At 39.5% G+C, this 25,079-nt stretch overlaps 1 protein-coding gene across 2 annotated transcripts in view; it reads right to left on the bottom strand.

Moving 5' to 3' along the window:
* The window catches only part of LOC143852224 (uncharacterized), a 40,233-nt gene extending 21,557 nt beyond the window's left edge, over nt 1–18,676 (bottom strand). Inside the window, exons 1-5 of one of the 2 annotated variants that reach the window (XM_077361618.1) lie at nt 18,293–18,676; nt 16,178–16,233; nt 15,872–16,046; nt 15,465–15,566; nt 11,329–11,400 (exon numbers count right to left, since the gene is read on the bottom strand). In XM_077361618.1, the coding sequence (XP_077217733.1) occupies nt 11,329–11,400; nt 15,465–15,566; nt 15,872–16,046; nt 16,178–16,233; nt 18,293–18,379 (492 nt within the window). In that variant the 5' untranslated portion in view covers nt 18,380–18,676. The remainder of the gene's footprint in view (nt 1–11,328; nt 11,401–15,464; nt 15,567–15,871; nt 16,047–16,177; nt 16,234–18,292) is intronic. The other variant, XM_077361611.1, reaches the window with a different exon arrangement.
* Nucleotides 18,677–25,079: the final 6,403 nt, after the last annotated feature.

Below are 25,079 nucleotides of genomic sequence, written 5' to 3'. Positions count from 1 at the left end.
AGAAGATAACATCGGAAGAAACAAAGCACCGACGAATGCTAGGACGCCTGTATCCTTTCTGGGTGCGGGAGTAACCCAGAAATACACACCGCTCAGCCCGGGGGTCTAGTTTGTCCACACCTGGGCCCAGCTTGTGGACAAAACACACACAGCCAAACACGCGAGGGGTAAGAGGAAAGGGTTCACCGTGAGGGTGAAGAACCGAAAATGGGGATTGATTGCTTAAGGTTGACGAAGGAAGACGGTTAGCGAGGAAACAAGACGTAAGAATGGCATCACTCCAATATACCTTAGGAACATGCATCTGAACAAGAAGAGTACGTGTCATGTCCAGAAGGTAGCACAACTTCCTCTCAGCAACACCATTTTGCTGAGAGGTGTATGCACATGAGGATTGGTGTAGAATGCCATGAGTGGCTAAGAAGTCCTGAAACCCACTCGAAGAGGAAAAATACTCTCTAGCATTATCTGCTCGTAAACACTTAAGGGGACAATCATATTGAGTAGTAATTTCAGCATAAAAGGTGCGGAAAGCAGTAAACACTTCAGTACGATTTTTAAGTAAGTAAACCCATGTCATTCGACTAAAATCGTCCACAAAGACAATAAAGTATGTATATAAAAAAAAAAGACTTGGTCCTCGAGGGACCCCATGCATCTGAATGAACCAACACAAAAGGTCTCAAAACTCTACTATCAAGCCTAGAAGGGAACGACACACGATGGTGTTTCCCGAGTTCACACGACTCACACTGAAATAGCTGAAGGCTAGAGGAGACAATGGAGGTCTGCCTGAGACGCTGAAGGGATGGATGACCAAGACGACAATGCCATTGATAGGCATCAATAGAGCTGCTCAAAATGGTGGGAGAGGGATGGCACTGGAGGTGATAGAGGCCGCCCAGCTCACGACCCGTTCCAATCGTCTGAGAGAGCCTGAAAAACACAATATGAAGGGAAAAATGAGACAGAGCAATGCAAAGATTTAGTAAGCTGGCTGACTGATAACAAATTAAAAGGAGAGGTGGGAACACACAAGACAGATGATAGAGTTAGACCCTCATGGGGTGACAGAGAACCAGTACCAGAAATGGGAACTTTGGTGCCATCAGCTAGAGTGAAAAAACGAGAATGAGAAGGAAAGGACTAAAATGATGTAAGGGATTGAGAGTTACCCGTCACATGGTTGATGCCCCAGAATCAATGATCCAGGAGCTGGACCAAGTGAGAAGGGAAGCAGGTGCACTACCTGACTGGGCAACCGCAGCGGATGGAGGGTGGCTGCTAAGGCGGAGATGCTGAAGCTCCTCATAATCAGCTCTGGTGAACTCAAAAGGCTCGTCTGGAAGATCTGAAGTAGAAGACTGGAATGTGCCATCAGTAGGGGACGCAGCAAAGAGGTGGGCAGCGCGGGAATGACGGAGCTCTGGATGAAGCACGAAGCAAGTATCAACACGGTGACCATCCCTCTGACAGTGAGTGCAATATGGCCTACCACGACCACCTGTACCACGGCCACCACCCATCACACGACCACGACCACGGGCAAAGGAGCCAGTGCCACGACCGGAAGAAGTCCCAGTATCATAAGAAGCAAGAGCGGAACCCTCTGAAGGAAGCATAGTGGAGAAGCCTCCCGGGGCACACTGCTGAGCACAGGAGTAAATCTCTGGGAGAAAGGGGATGGCCCCTGAGCCAATCATCTGCTGACGGAATGGTAAGAAGTCCGGGCCTAAGGACTCAAGGCAGTGTATAGCCCTAAGCTGATCCCGCTGACGAGCTAGAACCGTCATATCTAAAGTGAGGGGCATAAAAACATCGAGCTGCTGGCGTAGAGAGATAAACCGGCTGTAATAGTCGGAAAGGGATAAGTCACGACGTTCAAGACGAATCCACTCAGAGTAGGTCGCACAGATGCGAGTGAGGTTATCAACCTCAGAGAACATGAGAGCAGCATGCTCCCAAATGTCCTTGGCAGTCGCCAAGTCCATCATCGGCCGAGAAATATGAGAAGCCATGCTATGCCATAGTAACGTGCGAACCATCGCATCATCCTGACGCCACCGGTCATAGGATGGATCTGAGGAGGGTGGAGGATCCCGCCCAATGAGAGACACTCTGCCACGAGCGAGAAAATAGATCTCAACAGCCCTCCTCCAGCTAAGATAATTGGAACCGTCAAGGCGCTCCGAAGTCATCTGGGGAAAGGACTACTCAACAAATGGAGAGTACACTGTGGGATGGTAGCTCAAAGGAGAAGGAGCCCCGGGAGGATCAATCACACTGTCAGTAACAGAGGAGGATCCAAAGTATTCGATGGAACCATCGGAAGAGAAAAAGCTCACGACGGCCCGAAAGGAGATGAAATAGAAGAGACAAAGAGAAGTCACAAAGGCGACTCCATCAGACGAGCGCGGCTCCAACGACACAAGAGAATGAGGAGAGGCATAGAGAGACAATGCACATGAAGGAGAGAGAAAGATTCGGGCCAATGCTGAGAGGAGATCAAAACCGCGAAGAAGAGGAATAATAGAAAGAGGAGATTTAGGCCATTAAATAGGAAGTGGGTGAGGGATTTAGGGTTTTATGAGGTAGAGGATTTAGGGCTTTAAGAAGAAGGGGAAATTAGGAGTGAAGATTTTGGGGTTTTAGGAGGGAGAAGAAGAGGGAAATAGAGAAAGGAGGGAGTGGAGAAAGAGGGATAGCAGGTGTGTGTGGGGGGGGGGGGAGTGGAGGAGGAAGAAGAAGAAGAGAGGGGGGGCAACCAGGGGGCGCACAGGGGGGGCAAGAGGGAGAAGATGGGGCAGCAGGGGGGCGGGTAGGGCGAGAGGAAGAAGAAGGGCAGCAGGGGGGCGACCAGGGGAAGAAGAAGGCAGCAGTGGGTGCAGGGGGGGCACACAGGGAGGGCGAGAAAAGGAGGGAGAAGAAGAAGAAGAAGAAGAAGAAGAAGAAGAGAGGAGAAGAGGAAGAGAGGAAGAGAGGAAGAGAGGAAGAGAAGAAGAGGGAAGAAGGAGAAGAGTGGGAAATGGGTTTAGGTCATGGGGTTGGGTGGAGAGAGTGGAGAAGAAGAAGGAGAAGAATCTCCAATTTGGTCCCTAGGGCACAAAAACCCTAAGGCTTTGATACCATGTTGGAGAAGAACCAAAATAAGAGAATAGAATGAGTTAGGGTCTCTCCCCTTCACTCAAGTATATATAAGATGGGAAAGAGGAAAAGACTATTATGCCCTTATGGCATACATCCATAGAAACACATAGATATCCAACAATATATATATATATAGGGGAAACGTTTTCTGCGCGATACCTCAGATAAGTTATCTGAGCAAGAGCTCAAAAAATCATGTGGGCCCACATTGTTTGGATGATCCAAAGCATTCATTTGATAGGCCCTTACATAGATAGCGTGTGCCCAAAAAATTAGCTCCATAGGATCATCCTAACCCTTCGATTTTTGGAGGTTAAAAATGGACAGATTTGTGGAGGTTTATACCCATCCACTTTAACCTCCACAAATCGAAGGGTTAGGATAATCCTGTGGAGCAGATTTTTTGTGCACACTCTATCTATCTTTGGACTATCCAAATGAATGCTTTGGATCATCCAAACAATGTGGGCCCATATGTTTTTTTGAGCTCTTGCTCAGATAACTTATCTAAGGTATCGCGCAGAAAATGTTTCACCATATATATATATATATATATATATATATATATATATATATATATATATATATACATACATGTGTGTGTGTATAGAGAGAGAGAGAGAGAGAAAACGGATTCTACACAGGTGTAGATAAGCTCCCTACACACTAGTGTAAACTTAACGCCTAATTCAAAGCAGCCGTTAGATAAGTATGATCCAAACCGTACATTCAAAACAATGAAAGGGTGTGGACATATTAGGTCGTGAAAGCCTCGCCTTCTTCTTCCTCTGCTTCGATAGAGAAAACCCTCAACCAAACCCTCGCCTTCTTCTTCTTCGATAGAAAAACCAGAGAGAAAGCCCTTGCCTTGTTCGACTGGGCTATGATAAATCCTCCCTGGTGCACTTCTTCTCCTTCCGTCCATCTCCCTTTCACCCATGTAAGGGTTTCTCTGAAAGTTTCTTTCTTTTTCCCTTTTTTCGTAGGCTAAAACCTGTTTTTGCTTACAAGCTAAGTAAACTCTGGATTATACAAGCTAAGACCTGGGTTTTGTAGGCTAAAAACTGGATTTGCTAGGCTAAAATCTGGATTTCAGACGCTAAAACAGGGGTTTTACAATCAGTAACTTTTCCAATGTTTTTAACACCTAAAACCTGGATTTTGTAGGGCTAGAAGACGGATTTTACAGGCTAAAGCCTGGATTTTACAATCCTTATTTTACAATCCTGGTTTTTATTTTTCCTGGTTTTAGCTTATAAAAACCAGTTTTTAACCTCTACATTACAGGATTTTAATATCTTTACTATTAGGCCCAAACCTGTATTTTTTGTGTGTAGTGCACATTTGGGGTTAGGATGATCACACGCTGTATTGAGGACAATCTAAGGGCTGAGGTTTTACAATCTTTCAATCAATATATATTAGGGTTTTACATTGAATTCTATTGTCTTCTTTTTGTGTCGCTAGGTTTAGGTTTTACATTGAATTCTATTGTTGATTAGGGTTTTGCATTCAATATTTATTAGGGCTTTTGCTAGTAAGAACTGATTCGTAGGCTTTCCTATGGATTTCCTCTGATAATAAGAACTGATTTTTGCATTCAATAAGAACTGGTTTTACATTCTTCTGGGTTTCCTATGGTTTCTGTTTATACTGGATTTTCAATACGATTTCTAGTTCTACAACCTGTTCTCAAATGATGGCGGTTTCTATTGATTTTGTTTATCCTGCATTTTCAATACTGCTCTCAAATTATTTCATTGATTTTCTTTATCTTTGCTTTGGTCTCAAATGATGGTGGTTTTCAATACTGTTTTCCCAACCTACGAGCAATTTTTGAATATTGTTCTCAGATTCATCTTTAGGGTTCCTATTGATTTACTTTTCTCATACTTTTCTCATCTCTAGATTGGGTTGATAATGATGACAGAGGTAGTGGTACCTTGGAAACGCCTAACAATGATGATGGTGGTAGCGTTGTAACCAACAAACCTTTTGAATGGCAGCTTTTTTATAATTGTTAAGCTGCCTACGAATTCTATAACTTATATGCATTGGCTACAGGTTTTGGAATTCGAAAATGGAGGACCAATAGGTCGATGAAAATAGGGGAACCTACAAGGAAGAGTTATGTAAGTTATAGAGAGGGATGGAAAAATCCAAATGACAAGAGACAGATTAGTAAGGAAGTAAAGCGGCGTCGTACAGTAAGAGAGGGTTGCGAAGCAAACATGAAGATCAAACTGACAAAAGAGGAGAAGTGGGAAGTTAGAATTTTGGTGGAAGAGCATTGTCATGATCTTACATCTCCATTCAAAACATAGTTGCACCATTCACATAATACATTGCATAAGAAAGCCTCAAGTAAGAATTTGATGGACATTCTACGCAGTGATGGGTCTGGGCCTTCTAGCATTGCAAGGGCAATTAACGCTGCAAACGATGGTTCATCTAGTGCACTCACATCATATCAGGTGTCGTCTCATTTGAGAACACAGACGGCTAACAATATGGAGTGAGAAGCTGTCACAGTAGCCCATCAGCTCCAACAAAAACGAGCGGAAGATCGGAATTTTGAGTTTGCCGTGGAGATAGCTGTTGATGGGAATCTTAGATCGATGTTTTGGGCGGTTTCGAGGGCGAGAGAGGCATACCTAACCTTTAGCGAGGTAATTGTTTTAAACGTCACTTATAAGACGAATAGGTATAAGATGCCATTTACACAATTTACAGGCGTAAACCATCACAGACAGTCTACACCTTTTGGTTGTGCCCTCCTACCAGATCAGACGGAGGAGACATTCACTTGGTTGTTTTCCCAGTGGTTAAAATACATGTTTGACAAAGCTTCAGGTCGTATAATAACTGATATGGATGGGGAGATGCGAAATACGATTAGGCGTGTTTTTTTCCAAATACATGGCATCGCTTTTGTTGTTGGCATATTGGTAGGCATTTAGTTGAGCATGTTCCAGCCATGCGAGATGAAACTAGTCAATTTTTTAAGGATTACAACCACTGGTTTTATAGGAAACATAAAACCAACAGTGAGAAGGAATGGGGAGCTTTGGTGGAGAAATCTAATTTAGATGGAAGAAATTGGTTAAGTAAAATGTGGGATTTACGAGCGCACTGGGTCCAGATTATTTTAGAGACACATTCACAGCTGGAATGACATCTAGTGCACGTAGCGAAAGCATTAATGCTTTCTTCGATGGATTTGTTAATCAGAGTACCACTTTACAAGAATTCGTGGTACAATATGAAAAGCCACTTGTGGATCGGCGGAAAAAGGAAGCTGAAGAAGATTGGAGGACTAAATCATCACATGCTGTATGAGGACAAAAAGCAAATTGGAAGCAAGTGCAAAGTGTTATACAAAGAAAATTTTTGACTTATTCCAACCTGAGTTTCTGACCAGTATTGATTGTTGGGAGGACAAGGAGAGTGAGAATGGGAACGTGACAGAATATAAGGTAGGAATGCGTAATGAAGAGTGGAAAAGGTACAAGGTTATATATAATATATCTGAAGGTGTTAAAACTACATGTGAGTGCGCGATGTTTGAGACTGAAGGGATTCTATACAAACACATACTTCAAGTAATGGTTATGAGGCATTTATGTTCCGTTCCCGATGATATCTCTTAAATAGGTAGACAATTAGGGCAAGATATCAAGTGAATGGTTTGGAATCTACAAGCAGAGGAGATAGCTAAGAAATAACTCCATTTGAGAGATGGTGCATTACATCAAAGGTTCAAATAGTACTAGATGAACACCCGAAAAAAAGAGTTTATTGAAGAAGATGAAAGAAGACTCAAATGTATGGTTGGCGGAATGTGAACAAGCAAAGAAAGGCAAGGAGATTATCTTGGAAAGCAGTGGCAGCCAAGTACAGACCAATTATCCTATCGAAACACCCGAGATATGTATTCACGACCCCAAGTTGTGAGAACCAAGGGTCGACCGGAAAATGATACAAGGTTTAAATCTCCAGTAGATGCCTCTCATTCTCAACCTAAGCAAAGGACATGTAAAAATTGTGGAGGAAAAGGGCATTATGCGACCATGTGCAAAAACAAACCCAAGGTTTGGATTCCTGCTTATAATTTACTACAAATTGTTTTTAATGATATTTTTTAACACGTCATAGGTTTATAATATTTTTTTCAATTAATATGTGTTGGAATAGATGCCTACAACCGCAGGTGAAGAGGATAGAGTGTTTGACATATATAGATATGTGTGTGTATGTATGTATATATAGATACATATATATATATAGAGAGAGAGAGAGAGAGAAAATGGATTCTACACAGGTGTAGATAAGCTCTCTACACACTAGTCGTTAAAACAGTGCCTAAATACCCTTAGCCGTTAGATGAAAACAATCTAAACCGTTACTTCCACTCTATCATCGTCACCCTTGGTTGTGGCATCTATTCCAACACATTTTATTTGAAAAACATATTATAAACCTATGACATGTTAAAAAATATCATTAAAAACACTTTGAAATGAATCATAAGCAAGAATCCAAACCTTGAATATGTTTTTGCACGTGTTCTTTTCCTCCACAATTTTTACACGTCCTTTGCTTGGGTTGAGATTGAGATGCCTCTATTGGAGATTTAAACCTTGTAGCATTTTTCGGTCGACCCTTGGTTCTCACAACTTGGGGGTCGCGAATACATATCTCGAGTGTTTCGATAGAATAATTGAACTACTTGGCTGCCACTACTTTCCAAGATAATCTCCTTGCCTTTCTTTGCTTGTTCACATTCCGCCAACCATACATTTAAGTCTTCTTCCATCTTCTTCAAAATACTCTTTTTTTCTTGGGTGTTCATCTAGTACCTTTTGAACCTTTGATGTAATGCACCATCTCTCAAATAGAGTTAGTTCGTTACTATCTCCCCTGCTTGTAGATTCCAAACCATTCACTTGATATCTCGCCCCAATTGTCCACCTATTTAAGAGATATAGCTCGGAAATGGAACGTAAACACCTCATATCCATTATGTGAAGTATGTGTGCATAGAATCCCTTCAGTCTCAAACATCGCACACTCACATGTAGAATTAACACCTTCAGATACATCATATATAACCTTGTACCTTTCCCACTCCTCATTACGCATTCCTACCTTGTATTCTGTCACGTTCTCATTCCCACTCTCCTTGTCCTCCCAACAATCAATACTGGCCAGAAACTCAGGATGGAACAAGTCAAAATTTTCCTTGTATAACACTTTGCAGCATCTGCTTCCAATGTGCTCTTTGTCCTCATACATCATGTGATGATTTAGTCCTCCACTTCTTCAGCTTCCTTTTTCTGCCGATCCACAAGCGTCTTTTCATATTGTACCACGAATTCTTGTAAAGTGAAACTCTAATTAACAAATCCATCAAAGAAAGCATTAATGCTTTCGCTATGTACACTAGATGTCATTCCAGCTATGAATGTGTCTCTAAAATAAGCACTAAACCAGTGCGCTAGTATATTCCACATTTTACTTAACTAATTTCTTCCATCTAAATTATATTTCTCCACCAAAGCTCTCAATTCCTTCTCACTGTCAGTTTTATGTTTCCTATAAAACCAATAGTTGTAGTCCTTAAAAAATTGACTAGTTTCATCTCGCATGGCTGGAACATGCTCAATTAGATGCCTACCAATATGCCAAGAGGAAAAACGATGCTGTGTATTTGGAAAAACATGCCTAATCACGTTTCGCATCGTCCCGTCCATATCAGTTATTATACAACCTGGAGCTTTGTCAAACATCCATTTTAATCACTGGTGAAACAACAAAAAGAATGTCTCCTCCGTCTCATCTGCTATGAGGGCACAACAAAAAAGTGTAGATTGTCTATGGTGGTTTACGCCTGTAAATGGTGCAAATGGAATACTATACCTATTCGTCTTATAAGTGACGTCAAAAACAATTACGTCGCTAAAGGTTAAGTATGCCTCTCTCGCCCTTGAATCCGACCAAAGCATCGATCTAAGGTTCCCATCAACATCTATCTCCACGGCAAACTCAAAATTCGAATCTTTCGCTCGTTTTTGTTGGAGTTGATGAGCTACTGTGATAGCTTCTCGCCCCATATTGTTAGCCCTCTATGTGCTCAAATGAGACGACACCTGATCTGATGTGAGAGCACTAGATGAATCATCGTTTGCAGCGTTAATTGCCCTTGCAATGCTAGAAGGCCCTAACCCATCACTGCGCAGTATGTCCATCAAATTCTTACATGAGGCTTTCCTATGCAATGTATTATGTGAATGGTGCAACCGTGTTTTGAATGAAGATGTAAGATCATGACAATGTTCTTCCACCAAAATTCTAACTTCCCACGTCTCCTCTTTTATCAGCTTGATCTCCATCTTTGCTTCGCAACCCTCTCTTACTGTACGACGCCACTTTACTTCCTTATCAATCTATCTCTTGTCATTTCGTTTTTTCCATCCCTCTCCATCACATACATAACTCTTCCTTATAGGTTCCCCTGTTTTCATCAACCTATTGTTCCTGCATTTTCAAGTTCCAAAACCTGTAGCCAATGCATATAAGTTGTAGAATTCATAGGCAGCTTCACAATTATAAAAAAGCTGCCCTTCAAAAGGTTTGTTAGCTACAAATGCTACCACTATCTGCCTGCTTGCGTTGACCTAGAAAAGTGTTCGACCCTAAGTCTACTCGTCCTGGGACTCATTAAGTCCAGATCGCCAAGTGTTGTTCTCAACTGCAAAACCCACATTCTGGTCACACGAAGTTGGAGCCACCTCCCCTCTGTCCCATTATATGCTGATTCAGACCTACCTACTACCTCACAAGCAGACAAAGTAGAATGGGGAAAAGAGACAACATGGGGAGTAAAGGTGTACCTGGCAAAGGACAATCGTCTGTTGCAGCCTTGCATTGTGAGCCAAAGCTCGTTGGTTTTTCTACAATTGAGCCCAAGACCGAGAACAAACATCCACTATCAGCAGCGAGAAAGGGACAAGACACGTTCCAGAAAGGCAGCCGGTAGGAGGGCATAAAAGAGTGACATCCTGATCGTACAGAGCGATCGGGGTGGGGGGACGGGCCCACAAATAGATGTTTCCCATACTGAGAAGCAAACCCCACGTCCCATTGTGTACCTGGCACCGATAAGTGGTAACTGCAAAACAATGGCCATCTGGCAGTCCACCACTAGTAGGTCAAAATGAACCCTGCCTTGTCGGAGGACCCGCCCGTCAAAACTTTCTCTTGCCTCGAACCAGCCCGAGATATGAAGCAAGGGACTGTCGCATATCACCACCTAGGGCCGGCCAATCGCCTAACGCCTTCGCATCTAACCCACCCTTTGCAAATCTTATTCAGGAAGTTTGAAACCCACACCAAACAGTGCAGAAAGTTTACATAAGACTGTAATTACCAACAGATCAAGAGCTTTCAAGTTCCACCTTCCTCAGGCTGACCTGCCAGGGGCTGCCGTACAACTCTTTATATCAGCTGTACAGTTGCTAATGTCACCTAGATCCCTTTAGTCCCTCTTCCATGTGATTTCTGGCCTTGATTTATCATTTGCAACTACTTGCCCTTCTATAGTAGAAGAATAAACTAGAAGACAACTAGTTTGGTTGTGCTATGGTTTCAATATATTACTCTAATAACATGTTATAAGAGAAAAACTATTTGAGAAAGAAATTCAATCATCGCATATTTGGGACCCCTATTATTGATTAACAACACTTACTAAGGTTAAGTGGGGATAAAAAGTAATGTCAAGTGGAAAAAAAAAAGAAACAAAAATAATTACATCTATATACCTTATTGCTTCTACCAAAGTTCTGGCCTAAAGAAGGGTATATCAACCCATGCATTCATTCCAATATTTAACAACAAACTTCAGCCGATGTAAAAATCTAACACACACCAGATGTTCTCAATATAGAAAAGCTTTCCAAAACCATTATTCAAAGATATACTTGGAACTCACCAAGAGGCCAAGGAGTGGCAATTTGACTGAGTTAAATGTGTCAAGGGAAAACCTTAAAAAGTGTTAGATACTCAAACGAAGAAGAAGAAACAGAAAAGAGCACAACCACAGATAAGTCTTTTCTTATCTTATTTACATTCATAGGAAGGGAGAAAAAGAAAGGTATGAACACTTTACAATTTACGTACTAACTGATTGTGAATTTTCTGACTGCATGTTGTTGACAACCCAGCTATGATAATCTTTACATCGATGCTATCCTGAAAATAACCAAGAACTGCATCAAGCGAAGAAAGGAAAAAAACGATAAAGATCAAAGATATCAATGAACAACTCATCTGACAGTGGAAAAATCTTGTCATATCTTATGAACGATGAGTGATTTTAATATTACACATGATGCACATTGCCCTTATTTGAAAATCATGGCGATGAATCATAATAAAGGAAGGAGGTAACTCCAAACTTTAAATTTTTACAGAGAATAACCCCACGTGGAAAAAATAAAATGATACGGAGTACCATAAAACTGACCTTTCGTATAAAATCAGTTGCCAATAGCAGGCAAGAAAACAAAACATAAGAAGACGAAAAATGTGGCAATTGGGAAAATCAAAGAGAAGTACAGCCGTATCAACTAAAATGCAGTTTTTTTCTTTTTTTGAAAATGGTAGCCAATGGAATTAGAAAAAAAAGACGGAGGAGGTCAAGATACAAGCTTGGAGAGAATATACAGTAAAGAAAAAATGAACAAAAAGATACAAAGTCACAGCGGAAGAGAATAAAAAATGGCTAGGTATTCCTTATTAGCTCCAACTCTAGCCAAATTATCCGCCACTTGATTGGTATATCTCCTGACATGGTTGAACACCACCTCCATATTTCTCACCCAATCAAACATTTCGTCGAAGAGCCTATCAATTTCCAAGGTGGGTGTGGAGTTCCAATGAGCCACTGATGACATTGGATGAATCACCTTCCACCACAATATGATCGATGTTATTTTTCTTGATCAACTCTAAACCTTGATAGCCTGCACGAACCTCCGCCTCAGAAGCATCTGCCGTCCCAATGTGGATGGAACTCGGTATCCGATCACTCTTCCCTGGTGGAACTCTTCCCGGATGTGTATCAAAAAGCCCTAGATCACTTGGTATCCGATCATTGCCCCATCCTTCTGGATCCGAGACTTCAATACTAGGGTCCTCCTCCATTTAGATTTGAACTATCTTGGCTTGAAATTCCAAAATGGAGGAAAAGTTAGGAGAATGGTGGTTAAATGCAAAAGTGGATGGGCCTGCTGACGTCAGAATCGGTTCGAAGTTATGGATTGTCAAAAAGAAACTTAAAGAATGGAAACATGAGAGGAACAAAGCAGAAAGGGAGAGAAAACAAGGAATTCTATCTCGAATTAAGGAGATAAAAGCGGCCATCAACGAAGGAGAGGCAAGCCCTCGAGAATTGGAGGAATGTGGGAAGTTAAAAGAGGAACACAGTAAAACTAAAATGCAGTTTTGTTTGGAAAATATAGAAAGCGGGGTTGAAAATGAACAGATGCATGGATGCACTTGTAGTTACAGGTAGGACAAAAACAGATGCATATTATAGTTTCTCGAACGCACAAATGCAGTTTTGTTTGTCAAAAAAACGATGCAACATCGCTGTTTCTTCGTCGTCTATGCATCTAGAAGGGAATCGCAGTTTCGTTCCTTCCTTCCCTTGTAGTCCTTGTACCACCCAAGACTTGAACCCTGGTCAAGTTGGTTAACAATTTCATTCCCTCCTTCCCTCTTCCAATAATCAAACCCAAAGCCTTTTATAAAATAGAAGCAACAAGAGAATCTCATCTTGCATCTATAGAGCAACCTCTTTTTTTCCTCTGTTCTGGTGTCTATTGACTCTGTTCAACTCCCGGCTAGAATTCACGAATGGAATTCTTTTATAAAGCCAAGGCAGTCCGGCTTTGAAGTCACCATAATAAGTATCTACTTGCGGAAGATGATGAAGAGTCACTTTGCCAAGATTGTGACGGCTTGTCTCAGAGTGTGAGATGGACAGTTGAATCCGTAAAGGATAGTAATGTTCTGCATCTGAAGAGCTGCTAGCCTGCTACAATAAATATCCAACAGCATCCAATATTCCAATCTACCCTTCCTTATAGGAATGATGGGAAGGATAGTAGTGCATATTGTTCCAAAAAAGTTGGATTCTTCTATTGAATGGGAGCCCATCAGGCAGGTTTCATGTGAAACTGAAAACACGATATGGGCTGTTCCTTCATAGTGCGTGCAAACAGAGGTTTACTTCCTTGGAAAAACTCTGGAACCCATGACATCCCTCTTAGAACTGCAAGAGGTGGACATTGTGGACATATACAAGTTGGATCGCCATTCCGTCGTCATCACTGTTGGTGTCCGGCTCCCTGTCACCTGAACTCACCTCAGGTTCAACATCAGAACACATGTCCCTGAGATTATCTAAAATAGAATCATCTGCTTCTTTTACTAGTTCACCTAGTTCAACACCAAGGGTTAGCGGAAGGACTATACACTTTGCTGTTGCCGATGACAACAGTAACATTGATGACGCTATTGATGCACCATCCTTCAGTTTCAACGGTGTTTGAATCAGTGTTTAAAAACGAGGATGTGACGCAAACGCGGCAAAGAAAAATCCTTGTCGACTCGGCGTGGACACGGCCAAGAATGCGGTTGACGCGGTCATAACTCGGGAGATTCAAAGGAGTTTTTACTGACTCTGTAGGGCAAAACGCAGAATGCGGATGCAGTGAAACACGGAACTCGGTCAAGGTAAAAGGGAGTCGACTCGGGCGAGTTCTGAGTCGAGTCAACGAGTTTTTAAACACTGGTTTGAATAGATTCAGAAATTGGAGGAAACTAGGGTTAACAATATCATCGTATGTTTTTGCAGCCCATTGAATGGAAAGCTTTATCCATTACAACTGCAACTTTCTCCCCATAATATGACCATGCATATTGTAGTAGTCCTATCATCATCAAAAGTGCCAATAGGTTTTCTGAGAACAAAGAACCCAGCGTAGAATAAGCTGTGATAGATGAAGAACATTACATGTCTTTGAACAATATGAATGCATACACATACAATCTGTACATTCTGCCTTCCCAATCCATTTGTTTAAAAATGTAAGCAGAATTTTCGGTTTGGCATAGTTATGATCAAAGTCAAACTGTAATGGATCTCATTCGTGATTTTCCCTCTACACTGAATTCTGCTCCAAGGGAGTGGTGGCTACCTGTTGTCATGCCATCTCTCTGACTAGGGGTGGCCAGAACCGAACCAAACCCGAAGAACCGAACCAGAACCGAACTGTTTAAAAATACTCTGGGTCCGGTTCGGTTCCACTGATGAAGAACCGAACTTATTCGGTTCGGTTCCGGGTCTAATGTTCTTGGTTCGGTTCTGGAACCGAAGAACCGAACTTTAAATATATATATATAATATTTTTATATTTATATTATATGTATACTTATTAATATAAATTACTTATAATATTAATAAGTAATAGTTAATACTATTCTTATAATAAGAAAGTAACTTATATTATAACTTTAATTAAAAGTTTTTAAAAATTATAATTAATAATTAGTAATTAGCCATTAGAACCGGAGAACCGGACCGGACCGAACCGATTATGTTCGGTCCGGTTCGGTTCGGTCCTACTATGTACTACGGTTCGGTTCGGTTCTTACGGTTCATGGAACCGGGAACCGAGAACCGAAAAAAAAAGTAACCAAGGACCGAGAACCGAACCGGTTGGCCACCCCTATCTCTGACAATGCTCTCTTTGGGTCATGGTGGAGGTTCCATTACACCACTGTTTTTCCCCATCAATAAAGTCTGTAAATCTTGTTCTATTTGCTAAACTTGTACGATTGGAAGTTCCATCGTAAAATCCTCTGCAACTATTTTCTGGTAGAAAAATATGCAGTTTTGTTTGGGAAAATATTGAAAGCAGGGTTAAAATGAATAGATGCATGAATGCAGTTGTAATTACAGAGAGGACAAAAATAGATGCATGTTAAAGTTTCTCAAATGCACATACATATGCATATGCAGAGACGCGTACATGCAAATGCATGGACATACATAACCCTTGGGTAAAAAACAAAGCACCAGTATTAACATAAGTAATCCTGACCGTATCAGAAGATAATGGATATAATTGATATTTGATCAGATAAGTAGAATAACAGATTAATTTTTAACTGCCTATCTACTCTTGTTGAACAAGAACTCAAGAAACATGAATATTCTAAATACTTTAACCGGTGGAGTTACTTACCTTAAAATCACAGATCAATAGAGATACAGCATGGTAAGCTGGATCATCTGTACTTTCAACTACAAAAAGGAATTCCAAAGGCCCACCATAGAGGGATGTAATCTGCAACCAAGTATTGATGAATTGGAATGAACAAAATGAATTCCAAAAAATTATGACTGTAAAAAGTTTTAATTCACAATAAAGTCTTGAAAACAAAGACAGGAGTTCAGTACAATGTTGTAGGAAAACAAATGCGTGTGATTTTATGGAAACCAAAGCATCAACATAATAAACATGAATTTACAATGGTTTATAAACTAAGAAGGAAATCAAAAGGGAACAAACATCATATTTGATTACTGAGAAAAAAAGTACTGAAGAAACCTAGAGTAGAGTAAGGCTTCTAGCTGGATGAGCATTCTGACCTGACTTCGCCAGTTCCGTAAATTATGTTCTCCAAACCCCTTCAAAGGCATAACAACTGACACTCTTGGCAATTTTATCTGAGCTGGGTGCTCAAGGTCACTGATATCTTGACAAAGAAATGCAAAGGCATTACCACCTTTAATATTACTCTTCATCCGTCTTATCTCTTTACTCCTGTATGAAAATAAGAAGTATAGCAGATATCTTAGTGATGTTTTATTAGCTTTCTAATCAATGAAACAACTGTAAAAATACAATTTATGATTCACAAAACCACTTATTCATAAACATCCAAAGTGGAATACCTGACATAAGCAGCACAGACCCATCCAAGAGCAAGAGTTAAACAGATTAAACATCCCTAGAAACACAAGCAAAAGCTTCAGTTACATGAAATACATATAGCTTGCAAATGTACATAAAAAACAGAACAAAACAAAATATTACCAAATGCGTAATGTCACACAGTTTAAAACAAAAGCTGCTTCAGACGGAGAAATAGCACAACCAAACAAGAAAGATCTGAAATGGCAGATTGGAAGAGCTTATAGACAGGACGCTAAAAAGGGAAAATACAGTGATAACAGCCTGCTCGAAATCTCATTTAGAAAGATTTCAATGCTTGAGAGTTTTGTTATCCAACTTCCCATAGAATATAATTCCATGGAAGGATATGAAATATCTATATTATATGAGTGTTATTATTTACAAAGCAGAAAGCCGGATCAGGGATACTATTAGACTGGATAGGCTAAACAAATTGTGAAGATAATAGTGAATTTAGTTTTTGCTTAATCACCAAACATACTTAGACCACCTACAAAGTATGCATATCCAAACAGCACTCGAATTTTTTCATCACTCCAATCCTATACTTACAAGTCAGCAACTCTTGCTAATGAGCCTTTGACTTCTTATTCTGACTGTTCCTGGTCTGATGGCATAGCTTTACATAAGGTGTGACTAATCATGCCACAAAGGATCGAATAAAGTGTTAGAAAATTCATACCCACTGATCAAATGCACTTTTCTAACTGGAGACAAACATGCACTGTGTTTTCCATGTTAGAATGGGTAAAGGAACGAGCTTCATGAGTACAATTGTCAGTACGATAAGATCATTTTTCAGAATGTCTTTATGGAATCAAGGATGAACAAGAATATCTTGCTGATTCTACAACTATCAAATACTTTTTGTGAGTGAAACTTTTAATTCTTGTCAGACTATTCTTCTGCAAGATCTCAAAACAAGAAGCTGAGGGTAGGATAGGACAGCACTATCAGGAAATCAAGATTGTTTCCTTATCTTATTAAACAAACCAGTTCATCTGCTTCAAGTAAGCTTCAAGGTTAACATAAATTATCTTGTTAAGATCTGGGTATAGAATCATTTTTTCTATTGATTCGATATGAATACGTAAACAGAAAGCATCGACCAATTAGACTCTCTCCTTGTCCCAGATTTATACTTAATTGATTTGATTCAATCTGTTGAATTATGAGGAACCCTTACATAGAACAACTCATGGGTTCCTATACCCAAATTAGATACTTTTGACCTGTACTATCCCCGACAGGATCCCCCAGAAACAATCGAGTTATTTAAATCGAGCTAAAAGTCTTGAAAGAGTCATCATATTTCGGACCCATTTCTAGTACTAAAAATCGCGATTTGGAATGACTCGATATACTTATTAATGAATAACACCTATTTCTTTTGTCCGATCCAGGCGATCGGAAAATAAAGAAATGGTTGATATATTCAAGATAATGAGAAAAAAAAAAAAAAAAGACTATGCCTTCACCATATGAAATATGAATAACAAGTAATAATAGCATGGCACTTCGAGTTCGATTTGAGCAAACTATATGGGCGTGCTTTTCGTTTCGTTTGGACTGACATAGTACACTGTCATGTGTATAGATTCCATGATTGATCCTAACACCATGATCCAAAGGCATCCTTTTAGGGCTTCACCAAGAAGAATTTAAACATTGAGTTTTGCATCTCTTGATCAAATAGCTAGGATCTCTGTTCAGCATGGGACTTACATCGACAGTACGGCATAGTAGAATGGAAAATGTATAAATCTATTCATGAATGTCTCTCTATAGAATGTATACATAAAATGTTTACAAGAACTTGAACATATCGCTAAAGTATAGGAAATCAGAACACTATTGTCTACAGAAAAGTGAGAATCCATTCCTTTTCAAATCGCAAATTACAATCATATGTGATCAAAATTCCATCGAAAAATACAGAGAGGAAAAAAGAGCTTTCTGTGATTATAAAACCACTACAAAAGTAAATGAAAAAATCTACCTAAACGCATAATCCTTAGATCAGAACACGAGATCTAAATAAAAAATCACAATCCGTTTACGAGAGATCAAATGAAATGAAAACGCGAAACTACCTGGATCTGAATGAAAACGGCGAGAGGACTGCAACAAGCTCTGCTGGCAGAGAATAGAAACTCGTTGAGAGCTTCAAACGGAGGCATTTTCTGAGGATTTTCCTTTCTGTTAGGGCAGATTCCGTGGAGGAAAAAAGAAGTATGTTTTTCTGCATTCGTGGATTTTCAAATCCCTCCCATTGAAGGAAAGAGAAGAAAGAGAACTGAAGGAAAATTGTTGGTATTTATATGAGAGAAAAGCAGAGCTCAAAAGTGACCACAAATTCCCCTTTCCAGGCGGAGAAACGGTTAAAAAAGGAAACAAAAAGGAGAAAAGGGAAAACAGAGTACAAAGAGAGACAGAGAGAGAATATTTGGGTGGGTATTTATAGGTAGAAGAGGTTGAGGGGATTCGAATAGGCGTAAACGTTGCCCAATGTTCACGGAATCAGGGGGGCGAATGTGTACTGTAGAGGGGGTGAAAATAACATCTCCCTTAAAACAAAGTTTGAATCTTCTTTCCATGCTGTCGTCATTGTATATCAGCATTGGACCTTTTGGTATCGATGGATGAGGAATATTTGGGAATATTCCCAATATATCAAGACTTTTTGGGCGTGTTGAGAGGAACTTTTTAAAGACCTTTTTGGTGTCGATGGATAGGGTCCGTTGTTGGTATGCATCTACTTTGGTTTACGTGGCGAAGAAAGAATATGAAAATGAAGGAACAATTACGAATGGGGGACTAAAATTAGGCTGACTTATCAAGAGGCCCATGCTTTTCAGAAATTACCAACGATGGACAAAAGAGTTATTGTCAGTAAAAGCTGGACAAAAATGCCCTTTTCTTAAGCAACACGTTTTGTTTTTCCACTTTCCCTCTTCTCTCTTCTTTTCCTCTTTTTTCTTTTACTTTTCTATTTTCAACTTTGTTTTTTTACCCTACCAATCATCTTCCTCATCGTCCAGCCACCATTGTCGCTAGAAAGTCTTGAAAACTTGAAACGTGAGTTCATTCGCATCTATCTCTCTGTATCTAGGTTTTGTTTTTCATTTGTTTTAGGGTTTTGCATTTTTCCTTCTTTCTTTCAATGGCGGATGAGGAAGATGAATCGTAGAGTAGAAAGAAAAAAAACGGTAAAAATGAACGAGTGAAAAAAAAAACAGGAACTAAAAATGTGTTCATAAGGAACTTGATAAGCTCATTCGGAAATTGGTAACCCAATTTTGATACTGGATAACCCCAGTCCCAGAGACTTAAAAAACCCGTTCCAAAACTCCAGTACCCTCGACCAATTTTCAAGGACTTGATAAGCCCATTCGGAAATTGGTAACCCCATTTTTGATACTAGATAACCCCAATCCCAGATACTTGAAAACCCCCTTCCAAAACTCCAGTACCCTCGGCCAATTTTCAGGGACTTGATAAGTCCATTCGGAAATTGGTAATCTCATTTTTATACTAGATAACCCCAATCCCAGATACTTGAAAACCCCCTTCCAAAACTCCAGCACCCTCGGCAAATTTTCAGGGAATTGATATTGGCCAATTTTTAGGCACTTGATAAGCCAATTCGGAAATTGGTAACCCTACTTTTGAGAGTTACTAACCCCCTTCCAGAGAGTTGATTAACCCCTTCTGCTACAAAACCCCATGCGTATAGGAACTCTTCTAATGGCATTACAATTCTGCTCATCATAGAAATAACAAAAGAAATGGATGTTGTATTCATTAAATGTGCTTCATGTATTACATCACAATTCGTGTATTACAAAAAAAAAAAAATTAAGTGCATCAAAAAATGTGTAGCCATCTATTCATGAATTACATCAAAATTTTCTTATACAACCACTTGTCCTCCAAAAAGTGAGTGAAGCCATCCATGCATTATCTCCAGAACACACCCTAAAATACAAACCGGTTAAACCCTAAACAAGATAAATAAAAAACAGAGGAATGAAAAATCGTGGGAAACCCTAAAAAAAGTAAAATAAAACCTAGATATAGAGAGATAGATGGTAAGAACTTAACTTTCAAGTTTTCAAGACTTGCCAGCAACAATGGTGGCCGAACAAGGAGGAAGATGACTAGTAGGGTAAAAAATTAAAAAAGGTGAAAATGGAAAAGTAAAAGAAGAGGGAAGAAGGAAAAAAACAAGGTGAAAATGTGTTGTAAATGCCAAAGGGCATTTTCGTCCAGCTTTTACTGACAAGACCCCTTTTGTCCCTCGTTGGTAATTTTAGAAAAGCATGGGTCCTGTTGACAATTCTGCCTTATTTTTGTCTTCATTGGTAATTGTTCCTAAAATGAAAGAAGGGGAAAAGAAACATTAGAAAATCCATGAGATGGTGCATTCAATTGTCATTTCGACAATCATCTGGAACTCAATGTGACAGTCTCTTTGGTTCAATGAAGAAAACTGAAAAAAAAATATATAGTAAACAATGAAGTCTCTTAAGAAAACCAAAAACCTAAAGAAAATCGCAAACATGAAGAAATATAGTAAACAACCAAATCTCTGAAGAAAACCAAAAGCCTAAGAATAAAATTTCAAACTTGAAGAAATCCGAAACCTTGAAATAAAATTGAAACTCTATTTGCAAAAAACCTAACCCTAGACATTTAGAGTCCACTCATCATAAGGAAAAGTGTGATTACCTGTGAAGACTGAACATCCTCAATCATTTCGCTCATCCATCCGTTACTGGCACCACCTTAATTGTAGCATCATTGTCTGACTTTTCAACTTGCTTCAGACAATCCAGCTTAATGTGATCGCACAACGATAATGTTGCTCACCCTTTTCATTGACCGTTGATATTGACATACATTTTCATGATCTCCTGTCAATCGACCTTCCTCTTTTATTTACACCGTGAACAAGAATTGCATGTTGTTGACTACCATCAAGAACATGTTTCTTTTGCATCTCAATAGATAAGAGCGATGTCATGACCTCTTCTCAATTCACTATATCCTTGCCATACAATAAAGTCATCATTATGATGTCATAGGGATCCAGAAGAGAGGTAAGAAGCATAAGAGCCTGGTCGTCTTCATTTAATATTTCATTAACCTTGTGGTGTTGATTCACAAGCACGTTAAACACAGTTATGTGTTCTAGATGATACTCTCCTTCTTGGATCTCCAACTTGTACAGCTGCTGCTTCTGATATGATTGGTTAGCCAAGCTTTTTCTACATGTAAAACTTTTCCACCTTCTATTATAACTTAGGTGTCGATTCATGTTCCATAACGTTATCCGTCAGACATATTCGAACTGTGCCAACTGCCTTCGACTCAATATCTTCTCACTCAGTATTCATCTTCTCCGACTTCCCATCATTTCCCTTCAATGCCTTGCATGCCTTGTTGAACAAGGATGTCTTTTGCCCTCATCTGCCATAGGGTAAAACTTATATCAATGTTAAATTCAGCAGAACTCAACTTTACCATCATTTTAGATCACCACATACCTCTAAACAACATTCTATAAATTTGGTCGTTCCACACAAGGTAGCAAATATGGGAAAGACGAATAAGAAACAATTTTCTACACATTGATCAGTCTAATCAATCCTAGATTGATAAAATAATCTTCCAAAATTATAGAGAAATATGTAGATAGTTAATTCCTCGTTCCGGAGCTCCACATCACACGAGAATATCTCCAACAATCTTTCTACCGAATTTACTCCTCCGACGAATCTAACCGCGATCCAACCACAATACCCACGATCGCTCTAGCAACGACTCGGATACCACTTGTTGATAAATCTATCACATAAAAACCAAAGCTATCGCCTGCAAAGAAGTAAAAATGTTGAATGAAATAATGTATAACATGCACACACAAAGATTTATGTAATTCAACAAAGTTGCCTACATCCATGAGTGAGAACACGATCTTTTATTATGAGAAAACAATAAACCTAGATTACAACGGATTACCGAAACCCACAAAACATCTTAATTCCTCACATGAGAAAAACTAAGAAAAACTCTCTCTCTCTCTCTCTCTCTCTCTCTCTCTCTCCTAGCATTCTCTTTTGCCCACTCAAGCCTACTCTTGGTCACAGGTGAAGAACAGCTATTTATCTATTTTGTTTTCCAAAAACCTAAGAATCATTTGTTTCTTATTAGGGCTTCCTAGCCTATTACAATTCTCAACAAAAAAAAGCTCTCAACAGGCAACAAAGAAGTCTAAAACAAAGTGAGAACAGTCTCGAAACATGGTGCCGATAACACTAGCCTTGGGCAGTGATAAATCGACCCCCATATATCTTAAATTGACACCCATATAGAGCAATGCTTAGAGAGTAAGAGAGAGGAGAGAGAGACCGTTATCGAAACATGGTGCTAGCCTTGGGCAGTGATAAATCGACCCCATATATCTTAAATCAACCCCCATATAGGGCAGTGATTAGAGAGAGAGAGGTATGGGGGTCAATTTAAAATAGGGCGATGATATTTTCACGCCCCTTCAATACCCGTTCGCCTCCCCTTTAATGTGATTTGACATCAAAAAGTGTTAAAGTTGCTCCCTGTTCATATTATAATGGGGGTAAATGCATACTGCAGAGGGGGTGAAAATATCATCGCCCTTGAAATATTAGGGGGTCGATTTATCACTGCCCTTAGTTTTATACTTTAAAATATTGGGAAAATTCTCAAAAAAATGTGATTTTTAATTGAAAATCTCAAAAAAGGGTTGAGTTGGCTAAATTCTCAAAAAGGGGTGAAACGCATCCAAGGCATGTTTAAAGACAAGAATGCCCTTGAGTTGCTTTTCCCTCCACCTTTTTGAGAAACGGATCCCAATGCATTTCACAAACCCTATTCACCTTTTTTAGATTCTTCTTCCCCAGGCCAAGTGTTGAAAGTCTTGCCGTTGGTAAAACTCCATTGTACAGCCCCCTTCTAGGATGAATTCAGCCCATATTTTTCAAAATAGACTATACAGCCCATACCATGGGATGATCCAAACCGCCCAATTGATGGGCCACAACGTAAATAGGTTGTGCCCCAAAAATCATTTCCATAGGATGATTCTAACTATTCGATCTAAAGAGGGACTTAGATTATGGAAACTTCTATAGATTGGACGGTTAGGATCATCTATGGGAATAATTTTTGGGGCAGAACCTATTTATGTTGTGGCCCATCAATTGGGCGGTTTGGATCATCCTATGGTGTGGGCTGTATAGTCCATTTTGAAAAATACGAGGTGAATTTTTCACTGCCCTTCTACAAATTATGTTCAATTACATAAATACTTTTGGCTTTTGACTTAGTGGTAGGGAAGACCTATATTGTTTCTTCATGAGAAAGAGTTTTTATATGGTGTAAACCATATACTCCAGCATTTTTCAAAAAAGTCTTGTACAGGTCACACCATAGGATGATCCAAACCGTCCATTAGATGAGCCACAATGCAAATAGGTTGTGCCTAAAAAATTATTTCCACAGGATGATCTAATGAAACACAATGCAAATAGTATTGTACGGGTCACACCTGAAGGTCAACCTTTTTATATTCTTCGCAAACAGGTGCAAATTTGCCATAATAGGTCGACCTTTATAGCATATGTACAAACAGGTGGGAATTTGCCTTGATAGGTCGACCTACAGGTCAACCTTTTCACCATTTGACCAAACAAGTAGGAAAACTAATTACAGGTCGACTTTTCCACCATTCCGTCAGACAGGTGTAAAACATGTGAAACGGTCGACCTTTCCACCATTCCGTCATACAGGTGTTCATAAATTCATTGCAACATTGACACCCAATGAAGTACTATTAGATTGTGTAAAGCAATATTTCTACTCTGGAACCACTATTTATACCTTGGAACCACTACATAATGGTAAATAGTGGTTCCTAGGTATAATTAGTGGTTCATAAGTATAATTAGTGGTTCCTAGGTATAATGAGTGCTTTTGAGTGTTTAAAACCCTATCAATACAGTCTTCTCACAAGTATTAGGCCATCTAAACTATGAACCACCATAACATCCGAGTGTTTAGAAAACTATTTAACCCATTGTTCATAAATTCATTGCAACATTGACACCCAATGAAGTACTATTAAATTGTGTGAAGTAATATTTCTACTCTGGAACAACTATTTATACCTTGGAATCACTATTTATACCTTGGGACCACTACATACTGATAAATAGTGGTTCCTAGGTATAATTAGTGGTTCCTAAGTATAATTAGTGGTTCCTATGTATAATGAGTACTTCTGAGTGTTTAAAACCCTATAAATGCTGTCATTCTCACAAGTATTAGGCCATCTAAACTATGAACCATAATAACGTCCGAGTGTTTAGAATACTATTTAACCCATTGTTCATAAATTCATTACAACATTGACACCCAATGAAGCACTATTAGATTGTGTGAAGCAATATTTATACTCTGGAGCCACTATTTATACTCTGGAGCCACTATTTATACCTTGGAACCACTACATAATGATAAATAGTGGTTCCTAGCTAGGTATAATTAGTGCTTCCTAGGTATAATTAGTGGTTCCTAGGTATAATGAGTACTTCTGAGTGTTTAAAACCCTATCAATACAGTCATTCTCACAAGTATTAGGCCATCTAAACTATGAACCACAATAACATCCGAGGGTATAGAAAACTATTTAACCCATTGTTCATAATTCATTGCAACATTGACACCCAATGAAGCACTACTTGATTGTGTGAATCAATATTTCTACTCTGGAACCACTATTTATACCTTGGAACCACTACATAATGGTAAATAGTGGTTCCTAGGTATAATTAGTGGTTC

Source organism: Tasmannia lanceolata, unplaced genomic scaffold (genome assembly GCF_043159265.1).
Source record: "Tasmannia lanceolata isolate RefF3 unplaced genomic scaffold, GAP_Taslan_0.1 ptg000003l, whole genome shotgun sequence".
In the NCBI taxonomy this organism is placed as follows: domain Eukaryota; kingdom Viridiplantae; phylum Streptophyta; class Magnoliopsida; order Canellales; family Winteraceae; genus Tasmannia; species Tasmannia lanceolata.
Note: the sequence above shows the minus strand (reverse complement) of the source record. Positions and strands in the feature narration are given on the sequence as shown.